Raw genomic sequence first — 16,903 nt, forward strand, 5'->3', positions numbered from 1 at the left:
CAGTTCTGAAGGCAAAAGGGGGTCCAACCCGTTACTAGCATGGGGTACCTAATAAAGTGGCCGGTGAGTGTAGTTTGTAGTAGTTGCTTGGAACCGAATGGGACCGACACTGTTGACATGTGATTATTATGTGTTCACTATTATAATTGATCACGACCAAAAATGAAGGGGCAAAAGCAAGTGGAACCAATTAAATTAAATTTGTTTCTAAAAGCATAAAATTGTATATCTACCAAATGGCCAGGTAATGGACATACAACTATACTTTTTTCTATTAATCTTCCTGTAGAAATACACCTTTGTGGCTCTGATGACTGACGTGGTGGAGATCGAGGTTAAGGATAAGTTTGCCAAGAGCCGTCCAATTATCAAGCGGTTTCTTGGTCAGCTGATCATCCCTGTACAGAGACTTCTGGAGATACCAACAACTGAGTGAGTCAATGCACACATAGCAGGATTCACTTTTGGTGCACATCTATTACACGACTACTCACAACTGACAATGAAGCTGTGCAAATGAATGTATTTTATTAAACAGTACCTCCTTTAAGATTATATTTGGGGCATTTTAGGCCTTTAGGACAGCTGAAGATGTGAAAGAGGAGAAAGGGGGGGAATGACATGCAGCAAAGGGTCGGAGTCAAACCAACCCCGGGCCCGCTGCGTCGAGGAGTACACCTCTCTATATAGGCGCCCGCTGTATCAACTGAGCTATCTGGGGACCCCACCTCCTGCTTTTTTTTAATAGTTCCACTAAACTACAACTTAATAGTAGTACAAGTAAAAGTTCTGAGAAAGAAACGGGGAAGGAAGATGCTCATTTGCTTCAACACTTAACAACTGTGACTTAACAGTTTATGGTGGCTTGCATGTAAATGGCAAAGAGTTAATTGGCAACATTTATTTGGATAAATGTTATATGTGATGTCATTAAATTGTGTGTGTGTGTGTGTGTGTGTGTGTGTGTGTGTGCGTGTGCTCAGTGATCAGTCAGTCAGCTACAGCCTGTGTCGTCGTCTCCCTACAGACCATGTGAGCGGGCAGCTTCGGTTCAGGGTGGATATCACCTCCGCCGGACATGAAGGTGCGTGGGTGTGTGTGTGGGTGTGTGTAAGTACATTATTCTCTTGTGAAAAAAAGTTAATGGTATTACTGTTGTTTAGCTACTATAAAATAAAGTAGTAATGTACAATGCATTACATGTCAACCTCTATATGCTGTACATAGCCTACAAGTAACACACTGACCAACAGTCCCTCCAGCAGTTTGTGTTGTATTAAATGTAAATGTGCTGTGTTTTATATAGCGCTTTTCCAGTCTTAAAAACTGCTCAAAGCGCTTTGACATCTACAGGAGACATTCACCATTCACACACATTCATACACTGTGGCCGGGGCTGCCGTACAAGGTGCCACCTGCTCATCAGATAAACACTCACACACATTCACACTCCGATGCGCAGCACCGGGGGCAATTCGGGGTTCAGTGTCTTGCCCAAGGACACTTCGACAATGACTGCAGGAGCAGGGATTGAACCACCAACCTTCCAATTGGCAGGCAACCGCTCTGAGCCACAGGCGCCCCTAAACATACATTAAATACTTCCTATTAAATACGAAACTTCCTCAGTGCGCCAAGCTCCCAGACCTGGCAGCACAGCAAATGAGCTAACTAGCTGATGGAAGCTAACATGAGCAGCAGTTAGCATTACTTAAGCAAAAAGTAAAGCTTTCTGTCCATCAGGAAACTTTCTACATCACAGATGTCTTAAAAGCTACACATATCTTCTCAAGGCAGATGTTACACGCGTTATGTGCTAGAACAGGGGCTCGGGCCGCAGAGCCGGAATGATACATGCACCATTTTCCTTATTGCAAGCCAATGTAGCATCAAAATCTTTTTTTTTTGTCTTTAAAGTTTTTATTTATTTCATACACACAAACATAAAATCAAACTTGAGAACATACTCTGGACCTAATGTCAGCAGACAGTGTATCCTGCGTACCATCCCATTTACAAGGGGCTTCTGCTGATCAACATTTCCTTTTTTTTGAAACATCCAAAACATCCATTCAGTACCATGTCTATACATTTTTCCATATGCCCTACCTCCGAAAAAATACGTTCCCAGGTCTTCCTAAAATGTTCTTCTTCGTTGGTAATTTTACCAACATGCGTTCATATGACTTCTGATATTGTTTCCAACCATTTTTTAACATCTGGGGCAACTGTACTCTTCCATAGAATTGACCGAGCAGCTGTATCCATCCCAACTTTTAAAACCCCTCTTTCATATTTAGCTATATTTGACATTCCTGTTTGGTTCCCTAACAAACACATTCTCGGTGCTACAGGAACCACCACCCCCAGCCATTTACGCATATGTTCCTATACTTTCTCACAAAATGGGTAGACCAGTTTACATCCCCAAATTACATGTAAGATTGTCCCTGTTTCACTCTGACACTTCCAAAATTTATCATTTTCTATTAAGCCCAGTCTATGTAGTTTTGAAGGGCTGAAAATAAAATCTATGAAATATGTTATATTGAATTAATTTCCCCTTTACATCTCTCACGTGTTTCCCTGTATTTAATAAGATATGTATTCAATCCTCCTCACTCATATCACACCCTAGATCTTTCTGCCAGATGATCCTCAGATTTACATACACATAAACATATTTTCTCGTATACCATTAAATGTCTTGTAGAATATGGCTGCTCTGTGTGGTGTACTAGGTAGGTCCAAAACCTCCATAAATGCATTCTTGTTGTGCCTAAATTTACCCTTTGTGATACAGTCTCTTCTTTGTACATATTACCAAAATTACCTTTATATTCCAGATTATATTTTTGCATATCAGCTAACGACATGAACACTCCATCCACACACAGGTGACTTATTTTGTGTATCTCTCTAACAAGCCATTGATTCCAATAAACAAATTTCTTCCCAATACGTATGGCTGGGTTATATCACAGAGAGGCGTAAGGTTGTCTTAAGTGCGAAATACCATACATCTTATGAATTTCTCTCCAGACTGCTTTAGAATAAGGGAACACTTGGTTTGAAAGATGATTATACCCAGAATTAGTTACACCATGGGAGAGGACATCTAGACATTCAAACGGAATAGTTAGTTCCCTTTCAATTTTGATCCAGATCAGCTCCTGATCGATCCACTTTCAATGTTTTATCATTCTAGACATTTCGAATGATAGATTATATGATCATACATTAGGTAGACCCATACCTCCCGTTTCTCTCGCTGACCACGTCATCTTTATATTAACGGAGAATTCTGGTAGATTCCAACACGTAGCGCTGTTGTTTGTAAATTTGGACTGCTGTCAGTAGAGAGAAAAACAAAAAAAACGGTGCTGTCTACACCGTGTTATCCTCTTGCTAGAGTTAGCACCCAACAGGCTTAAACAGGGCAAGTTTTAAATGTGTTTTAGCCTCTAAACATGTTTTAAAAAGTCATTACAAGTCCCTAGCCATGTGCAGTAATTCCTTCCTAGTGAACAAAGTGAATCTGACTGCTGTAGATGTGAAAGAAATGCATGAAAGTTCTGCTAATTCAGCTGTATGACAATATCCAAAATCTAAACCAATATGTAGTCTCATATCTTGATGTCGATAATATATCAATATATTGATCAGCCCTAGCTTCAATACAAATAGAAGGCAGTGTGACAGAACTTAGATTTTATTAATGAGAATCATTACGCCTTTCTGTTAACTAGAGTATGAGCTATGAAAGGGTTTAGGGTCGCTCACATGTCGGTGTTGGCGAGCTGCGTTCAGGTGTTGGACTGGTCTTTGAGGCTAGCTTACTTATTATAGTTTCACGCTTTTATTCAGAATGTAATGTCAGTCTTCCTTTAAAATATCCCTTTCCTTTCCATGGTTAACATTTTTTTTCTACCAAATGACCCCCACTGTGCTTATCCCCAATCTTCTTTTATTCCCCATCCTCATACATCCTCTCTTTCTCTCAGAAGCCTCCCCAGATGCTGTGGGAACCATCTTAGGTGGCACAATAAATTGTGACCCCGGAAGTCCCTCAGACGACGAGGACCTTCCGCACCCTTCCTCTTCCGTTGCATACAGATCTTCTCCCACAGGCCCTGACGAGGGCTCCCTGTTAGTCAACGGTGCTTGTTATTATGGCGATGACAGCGTGTGGCGGGAGCCTGGGCAGATGGGAGAGGAGGATCTGCATTCTGTGCCTCTGGGCGGCCAAACCCGCCGACAAGTGTCACTCAACAACTACCTGGATGCCATCGAGGCTACCAGGAGCTCCGGGGACCAAGCTCTGGCAGGTTCGTCACCGAAACTCCGCTCCAGCTTTCCAACAGACACACGGCTTAATGCCATGCTGCACATAGACTCAGATGAGGATGAGGAGATGACAGAACAACACAGGGAGCAGCAGGAGATGAGGACACAACAGAACCCAGAGTTATTGAGATCAGCTACATCTGAATCTCTTCAGGGGATCGAGCGTTCAAAAGGAGAGCCACAAGAGCAGACTAGAGATGGGACTGGACCTGGGACAACAACAGAGGCAGGTTCCTCTTCCAGTGCTCAGCCTGAAACTGAGCATGCAGGGGCTGAACCTGGAGCTGCAGACATTGCAGTCAAAACATCAACAGCTGGGTCTGCCGAGGTTGCTGGAGCGGCAGCTAAGGCTTCACACATCACTGGGGAAACTTCCAGCTCATCTCAAGTATCAGGGGCTGAGTCAGCTGCAGTAGCTGGATTAAGGAAGCCTGTGGTGGAATGTACCTGTCAGGAGCAGAGCAGAGCAAACCAGGAAGTACCCTGTAATCCCTCACTTGGTCCCCTTTCACCTATTCAGGTGAGCAGCTGTAGTTTACATTTCCGAAATGTCAGTCAAATCTCTTTTTCACTTACCTTTTTTCCTGTCCTGTCCTCAGGAGGTGGAGACAAGAAAAGAAGTGGCGCCAAAGGCAGAGGAGGAAGGGGATTCATCGGGCAACGAGGCAAACAGACCATTAGCAGCGGCAGCTCCTACGAGCAGCATCATAGCTGACCAAGGAGGAGGGACTTCTGGAGTTGGTAAATGTTTCTGTTTATGCAATGGGCAACAACATTTATTACTATTATTAACATACAATACACAAGGGTCTCTGGGTAGTTTACCTGGTAGAGCGCGCTCCCATATCTAGAGGTTTGCTCCTCAACGCACCAGCCGGTAGCAGATGCTCAGGTAACAGAGACTAGACACTTTTGGAGGCCTTGGAGGGCTGAGGTGTGTGGAATTGTCTAAATTCCTGTAGAAATGTCAGGAGAAATTTAATTTAGTCTTGGAGAGTGTGGCACTGTGTGTCTTACAAGACAATGACATGTCTTACAAATGTAAGCCCCCCCCCCCCCCCCCCCCCCCCCCCCCCCACACTCTTTATTTTTGAATTGAGTAGAAGCTAAGGACTCAAAACTACTACTAGGCTACCACTACTTTATCACTTATCTCTCTCAGTGTCTGGTCACAGGGTATTCTGAGTAAGTGGGTTTGAATGGGTGAGGTTCTTCCTGCTAAGTTCAACATAGTCAACAGAGGGCGCTCTAGGCTTTACAATACACTGCGCATCAGTAGCTGATGCTAGCAATAGAAGTAATTGTCAGTACGGGATGAAAGAGTTTACGCTACAGAAAGCAATCCTGACCTAAAATGTATTATCTATCTGTTTTAAAGGTAAGCTGACCACAAACTAAACCCTGGTGTTAAATCACAGTCCTATGAGAGCTAATCGTTGCTAATGTGTTAACAGTAATTGTACAGTTTATCTTCATGTTATCTTTACATGTTAGCTCAAGTCGTAAAATCTGATAAAATGTGTGAAATGTCGAGCAGGCTAGTGTAAATGAGTATGGGTCGACATGCCCACGTCAGAGCCTCAGAGAGAGAGAGAGAGAGAGAGAGAGAGAGAGAGAGATGCGACCATAGACCTTTATATTAACGGTCTATGGTTGCGACACCTTTTGATCCCCCATATGGGGGGGGTCACATGGTTCATGTAAGCCTGTATGGTACCAAACACACACCGCGCTGTCATGTTCTTCTATGGGACTGACATCAGCGAGTGCGATAAAGAATGGTAAATATAAATACAAATATGTATCAAATTACTTGTTATTGCATAATTGCATAAATGTCAGTTTTACATTTGGAGTGGCACAACTGAAAGCCCGAGTTTTACTACAACCTTCACTTTACAAACACTAAATATGACAATAAAAATGAGAACCCACTACAGATAATATAACTGTAGTATAATACTGGTGTAAAATACAAAAAATATTTTAGCATAATCTATCATTAAAAATCACCCAGCAACATGTTTAAAACACAAGAATAAAAACCTTTTACTTCCAGAGTGATTGTCGGGTCTTTTATATTATTATTATTATTATTATTATTATATAAAGATGTACACTAGAACAGATATCTAAAATCAAAACAGGGCTTTATATTCAAATGTTGTCAAATAAAAACCCACAAGCTGCTTATTTTCTATCTTAAATCAAACTATTTATAACAAATACATATTTTATACACTTAACTAATGGACCAGTTTATATTATTACATAAAAATACTGAAAGTAGCATGATTATCCATCAAAGTGTCCCAGAATATTCATTTGTTACTTTGTATATTCTGCTTTCTCAATTGCAAAGGAGCACCAGTCCATTCAGCATTTAGCTAGTGTCCAGACCACTTCTTCTGAGTTGACGACCATGATCATTTTAAGACTAAGCCATACACAAAGTATCAAATATATTAAAGAATAACAACTCATTACGCTTGGATGAATGAATGAATGGTATTTGTTTTAAAGGTCCCAGGGCATGAAAATTTCCCTTCATGAGGTTTTTAACATTAATATAAGTTCCCCCAGCCTGCCTATGGTCCCCCAGAGGCTAGAAATGATAATAGATGAATCCTATGGTATCCTGCTCTGCCTTTGAGAAAATGAAAGCTCAGATGGGCCAATCTGGAATCTGGCCCCTTATGAGGGTTATTCAATTCAATTCAATTCAATTTTATTTATAGTATCAATTCATAAAAAGAGTTATCTCAAGACACTATACAGATAGACCACACTCCAGAATTTACAAGGACCCAACAGTTCTAGTAGTTTCCTAGTTTATGAAGGTTACCTCCCCTTTCTCTGCTTTGCCCGCCCAGAGATCTGGCCCACCCATGACAGAGAGACATCATGGCTTTTAAATTGATGGTTTTGGAGCTTTTCTACCTTTAATTCTATTTAAAGGGATGCAAAATGTGTGTGTGTGTGTGTGTGTGTGTGTGTGTGTGTGTGTGTGCGCGTGTGTGCGCGCAGGTGCCACAGCTCAGGTTAATGGTCACCAATCGGTTCGCTCTCTGCCATCTGTCCGCCATGACATCAGTCGTTACCAGAGAGTAGACGAGCCACTACCACCTAGTGAGTGTGTTTTCTAATATTCTGCACATTTTACTATAGTTTTCACACAAATTACTCACTTTAGCTTACACTAAGCAGTAAATTAGTTAGAAGTTGCTCTCCACCGACTCAGTCAAATTAAAATTATTTTATTTGTCATTAAAAGAGAAATTTTAAAAAGTGATTAATTGCTCATGTTTGAGTGTACACTTTACATTTCTGAAATTCATACTTTTACTGATGAACTAACAGATAAAATAAAACTTTAGTTAAAATTATAAAATTAGTTATACTTTTGTTTTTTTAGATACCAACCTTGCATTACCTCGTGAACATTGTCTTGCTATTTTGTGTGCTTCTACATCTGTCAATTTGTGTGTGTATGTTACCAGACTGGGAGGCTCGTATCGACAGCCACGGTCGAATCTTTTACGTGGACCACGTGAACAGAACCACAACTTGGCAGCGTCCCACTGCTCCCCCCGCCCCGCAGACCCTCCAGAGATCCAACTCTATACAGCAGATGGAGCAGCTAAACCGCAGGTCAGAAAACACAGACACACACAGATACTGCGGTCAGCCTTAATGTTTAAAGTGGACATATTATGCTTTTCCGTATTTTCTGTTATATCTACAATGTTATAATGTTGGATTTTCATGTTAAACGTGGCCAAATAATTAACAAACTCACTGTTCTGAGTGCTCCAGTTTCAACAGTTTTTTTCTCTTCTCGGCTAAGCGTTATGTAGAAATGTTCTGATACCAATTTTTCCCTACCGATTCCAATACTCGTGCTGCGGGGATCAGCCCATACCGAATATTGATAGCGATAACAGTGTGTTTAAAAAAAAAAAAAGAAGATTGTACTACACCAGAATGACTGTGATATGATTATCATTATGGTACGGCCTGGCTCAGGTTAAACCCTTGCACAACTTGAATGAATACAGCAAATGGAGTTTTTAAATTTATTAACTGTATAAAACAAAAAAAGTGCAACAGCAATAAACTGAATAGATATTTACGAAAGATTAAAGTGCAGCAACAATATTGTAAAATTAAAAACACATTTCAATTTTTTAATTTTTAAACAGCAACTTTAGTGATTCCTTTAAAAAAAAAACTCCTGCTCTTTCTGCTGCTGTCTGGCTGTGCTTTCATATGTGGGGCTTTTCTGGCACTGTCTCTGCTCCCTTAGGTGTGTTCCTGCTCAGTAACACCTCCATCTTCTCCATCTCTTGGGTCAGAGCATCCTTGGCATTCTTGATGTTGTCTGCTCCTGTAAAGTATCTAAAAACTTTGAAAAATTATAAATACATGTCTTAATGTATTTGTAAAATAACATGTTACAAAGTAACATGTGTAAAATAAACAACCTCCTCCATAGTAGCATTTAGTGGTTAAACATATTGCCATAGTAATCAATAATAATGCAATACCTAGTTATCCAAAACAACCCATTTAATAAATGTCTTTGAATCATGGGCAAAAAAGAGTGGCAACTGCATACAAGGGCTCATTCTTGATGGTCTTGAATCCTTTTGGGACAGCCTCAAGAAGGGTTGTCTTCATGTTTTTTATACCCGTGTCCTCCTCCTGAGCCAGCAAGCGTTTCAGCACTGTGACAGAAGGGATAGCTGCAGCTGCAGAAGAGGTGGAGCAGCTAATCTGTCTGGTCAGTTCTTCAAATTGTGCTAGAACAGTTGGTTTTTTTTCTGCAGTAAAGCCCACTGTTTAGCCGTAAGGGTCACGGCTAGGTCATGGTTAGCTCCATATGCTGAAATTGACCACTTCTGCTCCAGTAAACTCTCGGCCATATACTAGTTACTGTTCCATTATGTCGGAGCTCCAAATGTCCGTGGTAAAGCTGATTGTATGCACGTCTTTCAGCATACACAACATTTGTTCTCTAACTGTCTCGTATAATTTGGGGAGCGCAGTTTCTGTGATATATTTATGACCTGGCAGACAGTACCTTGGCTCCAAATGCTCCATTAGGCAACGAAATAAGTACTGCCAAACCGTGGACATGACGTGCTAACGTTAGCTCCTTTTAAGGAGGCGTCAGGTGATCAATTCTCCAACAGCTGATGATGGCAGCACAGCGCAATTAAAGAGCGGCAAAGAAGAACTGTACTAACAGAGCTAAGCAGTAAATAGATTTCTAATTCTAAAAAATGACATGTTATCGGGTTGATGCCTGAACTCTATTTATAACTATAACTCCATTATTCGCTGATACCAACATTTTTGGCAGTATGAGAGGTATTTCTGATACTGATATCAAAATCGGAACAACTCTAGCGTTATGCAACACTTCTCACACACTTCACTTCTCTGGCCTTCTATGATTGGTCATCTGGTCCAGGCAGGTGGGACTGGTGATTTTTTTTTTCTTTTTTAACCTACTGCGGTTTCAACATTGTCGCATGTAGCTACATGCTAAAGGCAGTAAAATATGTAGTCTTGGCTTCCAATTCTCCCCAATTCCGGGTCACGGTATTCCTGAAACATTTTTAGTTAGGTAGTATTTGGTTTAAAAGCCTTAAAAAGGAAGAAACCTCGGACAGACCAAAGCTGTTGGTAGGCGGAGTCTGACGGGGCGGTTGGGGGTGTAATGAATAGTGGCAATAACAGTCACAATAAAAGATAATGGAACAGTCACTTGAAATAGTTGTTTGTAGTAGTTCATGGCATAGCAGGGCACTGCACTGCGTTGCAGGGCACAGTAGGACATAGCAGGACGTAGCAGGGCACTGCAGAGCATAGCAGGATGTAACAGGGCATCGCAAGACGTGTAGCAGGACCACAGCGACAGCTGCAACAATGACTTAGGTTCCTCCCTAATTCCAGGAAACATGTTGGGCAAAAAAGAACAGAACTCCGGGGAATAACTCCCCAGAGCTACGTTAGTAACAAGCATTTCTGGGACATAGATGCACACAAATAGAAAAGATAGAGGAGAGAGGAGCTAATTGTGTCACAGGAAGTCTAAAACGATAACAGCATAATTAAGAGAGACAGGGTAAAGAGAGGAGTCTGGTCGGGCTAGAACTCTTCCCTGCCGGATCTGGCTTTACTACCCTGCCTCTCTCTAGTTTGATTATATTATTGATTACATGGTGCACTTTTGCAATTATTTGATTACTTTAACTGACACCATAGTAATTAACACAAACATACACACTTTTCCAGATATCAGAGTATACGGAGGACAATAACTAATGACTGCAGACCGGAGGAACAGCCAGCCAGTGAGCTGCTGGCTGATGAGACTGACATGCAGCCTTCCACCCCAGGTAATTCTCTCACTGCACTGAAGTCTGTAAAGAATGGCCATAAGATCGGATTTTTTCTTCTTATGACTGTGTGTGTGTGTGTGTGTGTGTGTGTGTGTGTGTGTGTGTGTGTGTGTGTGTGTGTGTGTGTGTGTGTGTGTGTGTGTGTGTGTGTGTGTGTGTGTGTGTGTGCGTGTGTTGCAGAGCTCCGTAGAGACAACAGTGTGGCTCAGTCCAGTTCCAGGTCTCGCCTCAGCCTGCTGCTTCAGTCCCCCAGCGTGAAGTTCCTCACCAGCCCGGACTTCTTCACTGTGCTGCATTCCAACCCTGTAAGGATACTTGTTTTCTTCTCTTCTTTCTTTCAACCAATCATTCTCTATTTCCCCCTACCTCCTTTTTACCAATCAAATCTTTTGGGAAAGCCCTTTTTCTTTTCTGATCCAAGACTTATTATTTTTTAAAGGTGCAATATGTAATATATTTATTCTATTTAATCAATAAATGACGACAATGTGTCGTCACATATTAAGGAAACATGCTATGTTTTCTGACAACAATTATAATCAGAAATAATTATTTTATTATTTTCTTCCAGAATTTTCTTTTTTAGAAATTTTTGTTCTGTGATGTCTGTTTGTGTTTTGGCTTGTGTGTTGGTATCAGTTGGTATCAACTGCCGTGCCGGGTTGCCAGATATATCTGTAAAGACGCAAACTCAGCTGTAGTACAGCCATACAAACAAATGGGATCAATGAAGATAGATCTACCTGCCCAAAAAAAAATAAAATCCTCCTCATCTTCCGAAATGGTTGCTGGACCAGAGACAAGGTAAATCAAGGGTAAATATTGGCAGTGCATTTAAAAGAGTTGATTAATTTCCTCCAAAACAGATAAGCATTGAGCTTCATTCATTTTATATCAAGGCTAACATAGGGATAGTCATTTTCATTCAATAACATGTTACTCGCAAAAAAGTGTAGAATCCATGATGCATTACTATGAAACCAACGCAACTTCTAGGCAAGACACGCCCTTTAATAGCCTTCACACACTACTATTGGCCAGGCGTCCATGCTTACGCAAGGTAAAGTAACCCGATTTGTTCAGGTCCTATCCCCTGACCAATCAGCTATCCTAACTTAAACCACCTAAAGTCAATGCTTAACCCCAACCAATCAAGCACCTTTGTAGGGCGGGACTTGCCTAGAAGTTACGTCAGCTCCATAATAACGCATCCTTGACATATGCCAGAACTGCAGTAACCATTTTAAACGCTAGCTGTCAGTATTACATATTGGACCTTTAAGTCATGTGAGGGTTGTGGTAAAAACAAAAATATCTAATAAAGCTAAAGAAAGATGCTTTTTTTTGTGCACCACCATGTGTATTGCCGAATGCCAAGGTTAATCAATAATTTCATTATATCCTCTTGTTAAGCTTTTTGTGCTAATGGGCTAATTTCCGGAGACATTCCATCATTTAAGAATAGTAACGTACTTCATTCATACAGTATTTAGTATTTAATGTATGTACATTTTCTCTGCACTGTTCAAAATGGTTTGATAAACAAGAAAATGAACTACACAACAGTGTACAAGAAACAGGTCATCAGTTATTAAAGAGGGCGTGGCTTAATCATATGGGACTGGGCCAACCATCACCAATAAAGAAGGAACTCTGCTGAGTTCAATGACACCTCACACAAGACTCCGCCTAAACGGTTAAAATGTTACGAAAGGGGGTGTGGTCTGAGTAAGTGGGTGGGGTTAAATTATAGGGGAACGGCTCAGTATCACCTAGACCACACATAATTTCATGTTTCATTGGATGATGGTTGTCATATAAGGCTGATTTCCTGTGGCCATGCTATGACCAACATAAATTTTAGCGGCGGCCTGTGGCTCAATAAGCAAGTCCGCTCGCCCCATGTTGGCTGAGTCCTGCAGCGGCGCGGGTTCGAATCCACCCTGCGGCCCTTTGCTTTGTGTCATCCCCCAATATCTCTCTCTCTCTCCCCCTTTCACATGTCTATCCAATGTCTCTGTCTAATAATGTGAAAAAAAAACGAAAAAAAAAATCAAAGTCAATCGTGAGAATTTTCGGGCAGATATGACAATGTTACAAAAACTTTCTTTTTCATTGATAAAAGCTCTAAACACACAAACACCGTCTGACAAAAAGTCTTGATTTTAATAACCTTTCAGCGTTGAGGTCTGTAGATGACACAGACCGCATTTGAAGACAATTAGGGTTGTCAGGGTTGAACTCTTATGAATCCTGAAAAGTTTCAAGCCAATTTGATAATATACACTCAAGTTACACCAATTTCCTGTTTCGATGGCGCACTGCACAAAATAGCTACCCACTACAGCCAGGCCCCATCAAGTCCCCAGGATGAGCGCGGACCATGCTTAGCCACTCATACAGGCACTTCCACACTTCTTTTCCACTGCTGCATTCCTAACAGGAAATTCTAAGGGAAATTACATGGACATTGGTTTATTTTTAGTCCAGAACACATGTCGTCTCTCAGTGGTAACTACGGATATGACTACATTATTTTTACCATGTGTGAAAGTATGAATATTGCAGGGCTGTCCTGAATATCCCTTTTGGGGCTTTAATGCTTCAATAGGAATTATTTTAATACATTTTAAAATTTGACGGAGGGGGGGTCCTGTAATGCAGTTAGGTGACATACAGAGGACACGTTCACAAGTCAGTATAGATTAGATAATCACATTAAAATAAATTATACATATAGAAAAATATGCATTTTGAAATGCATGCAGTATGCTTGTTGTATCAGTAATGTTAATGCCAGGTGGAAAAAGCTAGTCTGTTTGCCCAAAGGTAACAAAACCTTCCGAACAGCACATTTAAGATACTTAAGTCAAGTTAATTAGCATTAAACACAAATTATAATTTGGAAAGGGCATATTGGTTGGGGTGAGGTAATTAGCTAAATCAATAAATCAACCAATAAATTGCTTTCTTTATACAGTAGAATGAAAGATTCAGCCTCCCTTCCCACACCAATAATTTCCATACAATCTTTGACTCATAAAAATGGAAGCACATACATAAAAATGGTAAATGCATAGTAATTGCACGGTATCACAGTGTATCACACCTTATTTAAAAGCTGGCCTATAATACTTTCCTCAAACTTGCAGTCATTACCTACCTATATTAGGAAAGGAAAAATAAAAAATCCCAGTTTTGTCTTCATCAGTCAAGAGGACCGGGATCAGTTTTTGACCTCTCTTTTAAAAAGTCCTCTAGTTCCTTCCTTGCTGTGACAGTCACTTCTCTTTCCGGTGCTTAATCGTCCATGGAGAGGAGGAGCTCCATTTCCGCATCTTTTCAGTTCATTCTCTCTTAATCAACTGTACATCTAGTAATTCAGGTGCTTAGCAAATGTGGTCACCTTCTTCTACAACAACAGTTTGTTTGCCTCTTTGGAATGCCAATTGACACTAGTGTCAAGCAGTTGAACTGCAGCTACAACCTCTCCTTTAAATGTCCTCCGGCAGTATATTTCAGTGCTTTAGTGGCATTGTTGTCATCCTCCTTTTTTGACATTTGTCAGCATTGGTACAACTGCTAACAACAATACATTTTTGTCTTGGGACAACTGCTCAGTGAGGATGATGAAAGGCTCAAGAATAGTAGCAGTTGCCTTAGCTGACTTGGTTGTCAAGTTCAGTGTTGGGTCAGCCTTTTTGGGGTTACGTTAGGGTCAGAGAGTACTGCTGAAATGGGCCCCCAGCTGAAAGACGCTCCAGCATAAAGCATGGTGAGTTTTATGATATGCCAGTTTCCCTATTTCAGTTCTCGGGACAGCACCGCATCTAAACCTACACACACACACCCCGCCTTTACATAACAACCAGTGCTCCATCTATAATATAAGTAATTATAATTAATTATAATGTGAGGAATGTGGGATTTATATTCCCTAATTCATCATGATTCTTGAGGCAATGCATTAATGACAATCCCCCCCTCCAAAAAGATATTAGAATACTCATTTGGACATTGATCACGATGGCAACAATCAAAGCTTCAAAGCATTCAGGTAAGCCCTAGAATAATGTGTTAATATGGGCTGTGTATATTTGTGAGTGATACGCAGATCGGCTTCGACCCCATCTGCTTTTACGCTTAAATTATCTGCACGCACCCACCCAAATAATCTATTTTTACTAGTTTCCTGTAGGCTACGTTGCTTTTTAAATTATGTATTGTATTGATAAATGAATATTGCTAAACTGAGCTACTGTTACACGGTACAGGACTGCAGTGTGATTGTCTAAACCCAGCCTGTTGGCTGGTATTTGAAATGCATGCAGTTTGTTGTATCAGTAATATCAATATCAATATTAATCAATCTCTCTCTCTCTTGCTCGCTCACTGAGTAGTCCTATGTGTGTGTGTGTGTGTGTGTTGGAACCTAGATGTTGTGGGCAGTTCTTGTGCGTAGTATGAAATAGAGTCCTGCCGGTGCCACTGCTAATAGGTGAATTTGAATGAAATTCACTGACTTTGGCTCTTTAAAGCAACAGTCAGTTCAACATTCTGGGAAATACCTTCTTCACCGTCTGGCCAAAAGTTAAAAGATAAAAGATCTGGAAGATCTGGGAAAAACTAGCTTTCCTCTGCCCAAAGGTAACAAAATCTGCCTAACAACACCTTTAAGATACTTAAAAGTTAGCATGCTAACATTTTCTAATTAGCGCTAAACAAAAATTCTGATTTGTGAGTCAATTAGCTAACTCCTCGAATTGGGGAATGTCTTGCTTTTTTGAAAGATTTACCCCCCCTCCCCACACCAATAATTTCCATTCAATCTTTGAATCATAAAAATGGAAGCACATACAGAAAAATGGTTGGTGGATGGATGGTAATTACATAGCATCATAGTGGGACAACCACCCCTAACAAAACTTTTCCCCCTTTCTCTGGTCAATTTTTCCTCTCTTCTGTCTTTTCTTCATTCCCCCCTTTCCTCTCCTGCTTCTCTTGCATGTCTAGAGTGCCTACCGTATGTTCACCACCAACACGTGTCTGAAGCATATGACCAGTAAGGTTCGTCGGGATGCTCACCACTTTGAGCGCTACCAGCACAACAGGGATCTGGTGGCTTTCCTCAACATGTTCGCCAACACTCAGGTGGAGCTGCCCAGAGGCTGGGAGATGAAGCACGACCACACCGGCAAGGTGGGGACTGCATCGCTATCAATCAGTTTGTCAAAGTCTCATATTCTATTAACCAATGATGGCAAAAGTACTCACTTTCCGTACTTAAGTAGAAGTACAGATACTTGTGTTAAAAAATACTCCGGTAAAAGTGGAAGTACTGATTAAACTTCTTTACTCAAGTAAAAGTAACAAAGTACAGGCTTGGAAATTTACTTAAAGTATAAAAGTAAAAGTAGCCTTGCGAAAGCTACCTGGAGCACTCAAATGTTACTAGAGAGACGCTGAGGAACTTCAGTGGACATGGAGGACACGGTCTTTATGTGGCAATGGGTACATTTTAAACGGCTGTCTGCCAACAGGCCTAGAACATAACATATATGATTATTATGACAGAGACTGGGACTCCAGGTTAATAAGATTCGGACAAGATATGAATTCAGTTGTGATTCTGTGAGAATTCACAGATCCAGTTTTTATTTTTAATCTTTCCCCCTAACATAAAAATTAATCTACATTTATGTGTGTGCACAAATATGGCTCTGGAAATAAAATAAAGGATTAAAATATGATTGACTAAACAGACATTAATGAAGAAGTTCCCCAGCACATTGGCCAGGAGTCCTTCTTGATGCCTGTCTCAAACATTTCTTTCAGATAAGGCTGAGGATGATGGGAATGTCTTGCTGTTTTCGGCCCTCCATACTATGTGCTAACGTTGACACCATCCATACTACTATGTGCTAACGTTAGCGCCATCAAGCCTCAATGATTTGCTGTGAATTAATGCAGAATGCTGAATCTATTGAGTTGTCTTAGTCGTGCGTCAAATGCAACGTACAGTAGATGTATTTCCATCCATTTAGATTGAATACGGTATTGATGCCGTTAACCATTATAAGGATAACTCCAGTGAAATGATGTGAAAGTTGAGAATTAGGGCTGGATTAAAGCTGATTCTGGTGTCC

The 16,903-nt window shown here is 40.8% G+C and overlaps 1 protein-coding gene and 1 long non-coding RNA gene across 3 annotated transcripts in view; one reads left to right on the forward strand and one right to left on the reverse strand.

The window, feature by feature from the left end:
- Positions 1 to 16,903, forward strand: part of hecw2b (HECT, C2 and WW domain containing E3 ubiquitin protein ligase 2b) — a 70,233-nt gene that overhangs the window by 23,744 nt on the left and 29,586 nt on the right. For both annotated transcript variants that reach the window (XM_034864198.1, XM_034864199.1), the window contains exons 7-15: positions 290 to 432; positions 984 to 1,084; positions 4,005 to 4,867; positions 4,947 to 5,090; positions 7,371 to 7,476; positions 7,848 to 7,998; positions 10,651 to 10,754; positions 10,938 to 11,062; positions 15,771 to 15,956. In XM_034864198.1, coding sequence (XP_034720089.1) covers positions 290 to 432; positions 984 to 1,084; positions 4,005 to 4,867; positions 4,947 to 5,090; positions 7,371 to 7,476; positions 7,848 to 7,998; positions 10,651 to 10,754; positions 10,938 to 11,062; positions 15,771 to 15,956 — 1,923 coding nt within the window. The remainder of the gene's footprint in view (positions 1 to 289; positions 433 to 983; positions 1,085 to 4,004; positions 4,868 to 4,946; positions 5,091 to 7,370; positions 7,477 to 7,847; positions 7,999 to 10,650; positions 10,755 to 10,937; positions 11,063 to 15,770; positions 15,957 to 16,903) is intronic.
- The window catches only part of LOC117939180, a 17,260-nt gene continuing 15,626 nt past the window's right edge, over positions 15,270 to 16,903 (reverse strand). Inside the window, exon 3 of the long non-coding RNA XR_004655535.1 lies at positions 15,270 to 15,279. This is a non-coding gene — a long non-coding RNA (uncharacterized LOC117939180). The remainder of the gene's footprint in view (positions 15,280 to 16,903) is intronic.

Source organism: Etheostoma cragini, chromosome 24, assembly GCF_013103735.1.
Source record: "Etheostoma cragini isolate CJK2018 chromosome 24, CSU_Ecrag_1.0, whole genome shotgun sequence".
In the NCBI taxonomy this organism is placed as follows: Eukaryota; Metazoa; Chordata; class Actinopteri; order Perciformes; family Percidae; genus Etheostoma; species Etheostoma cragini.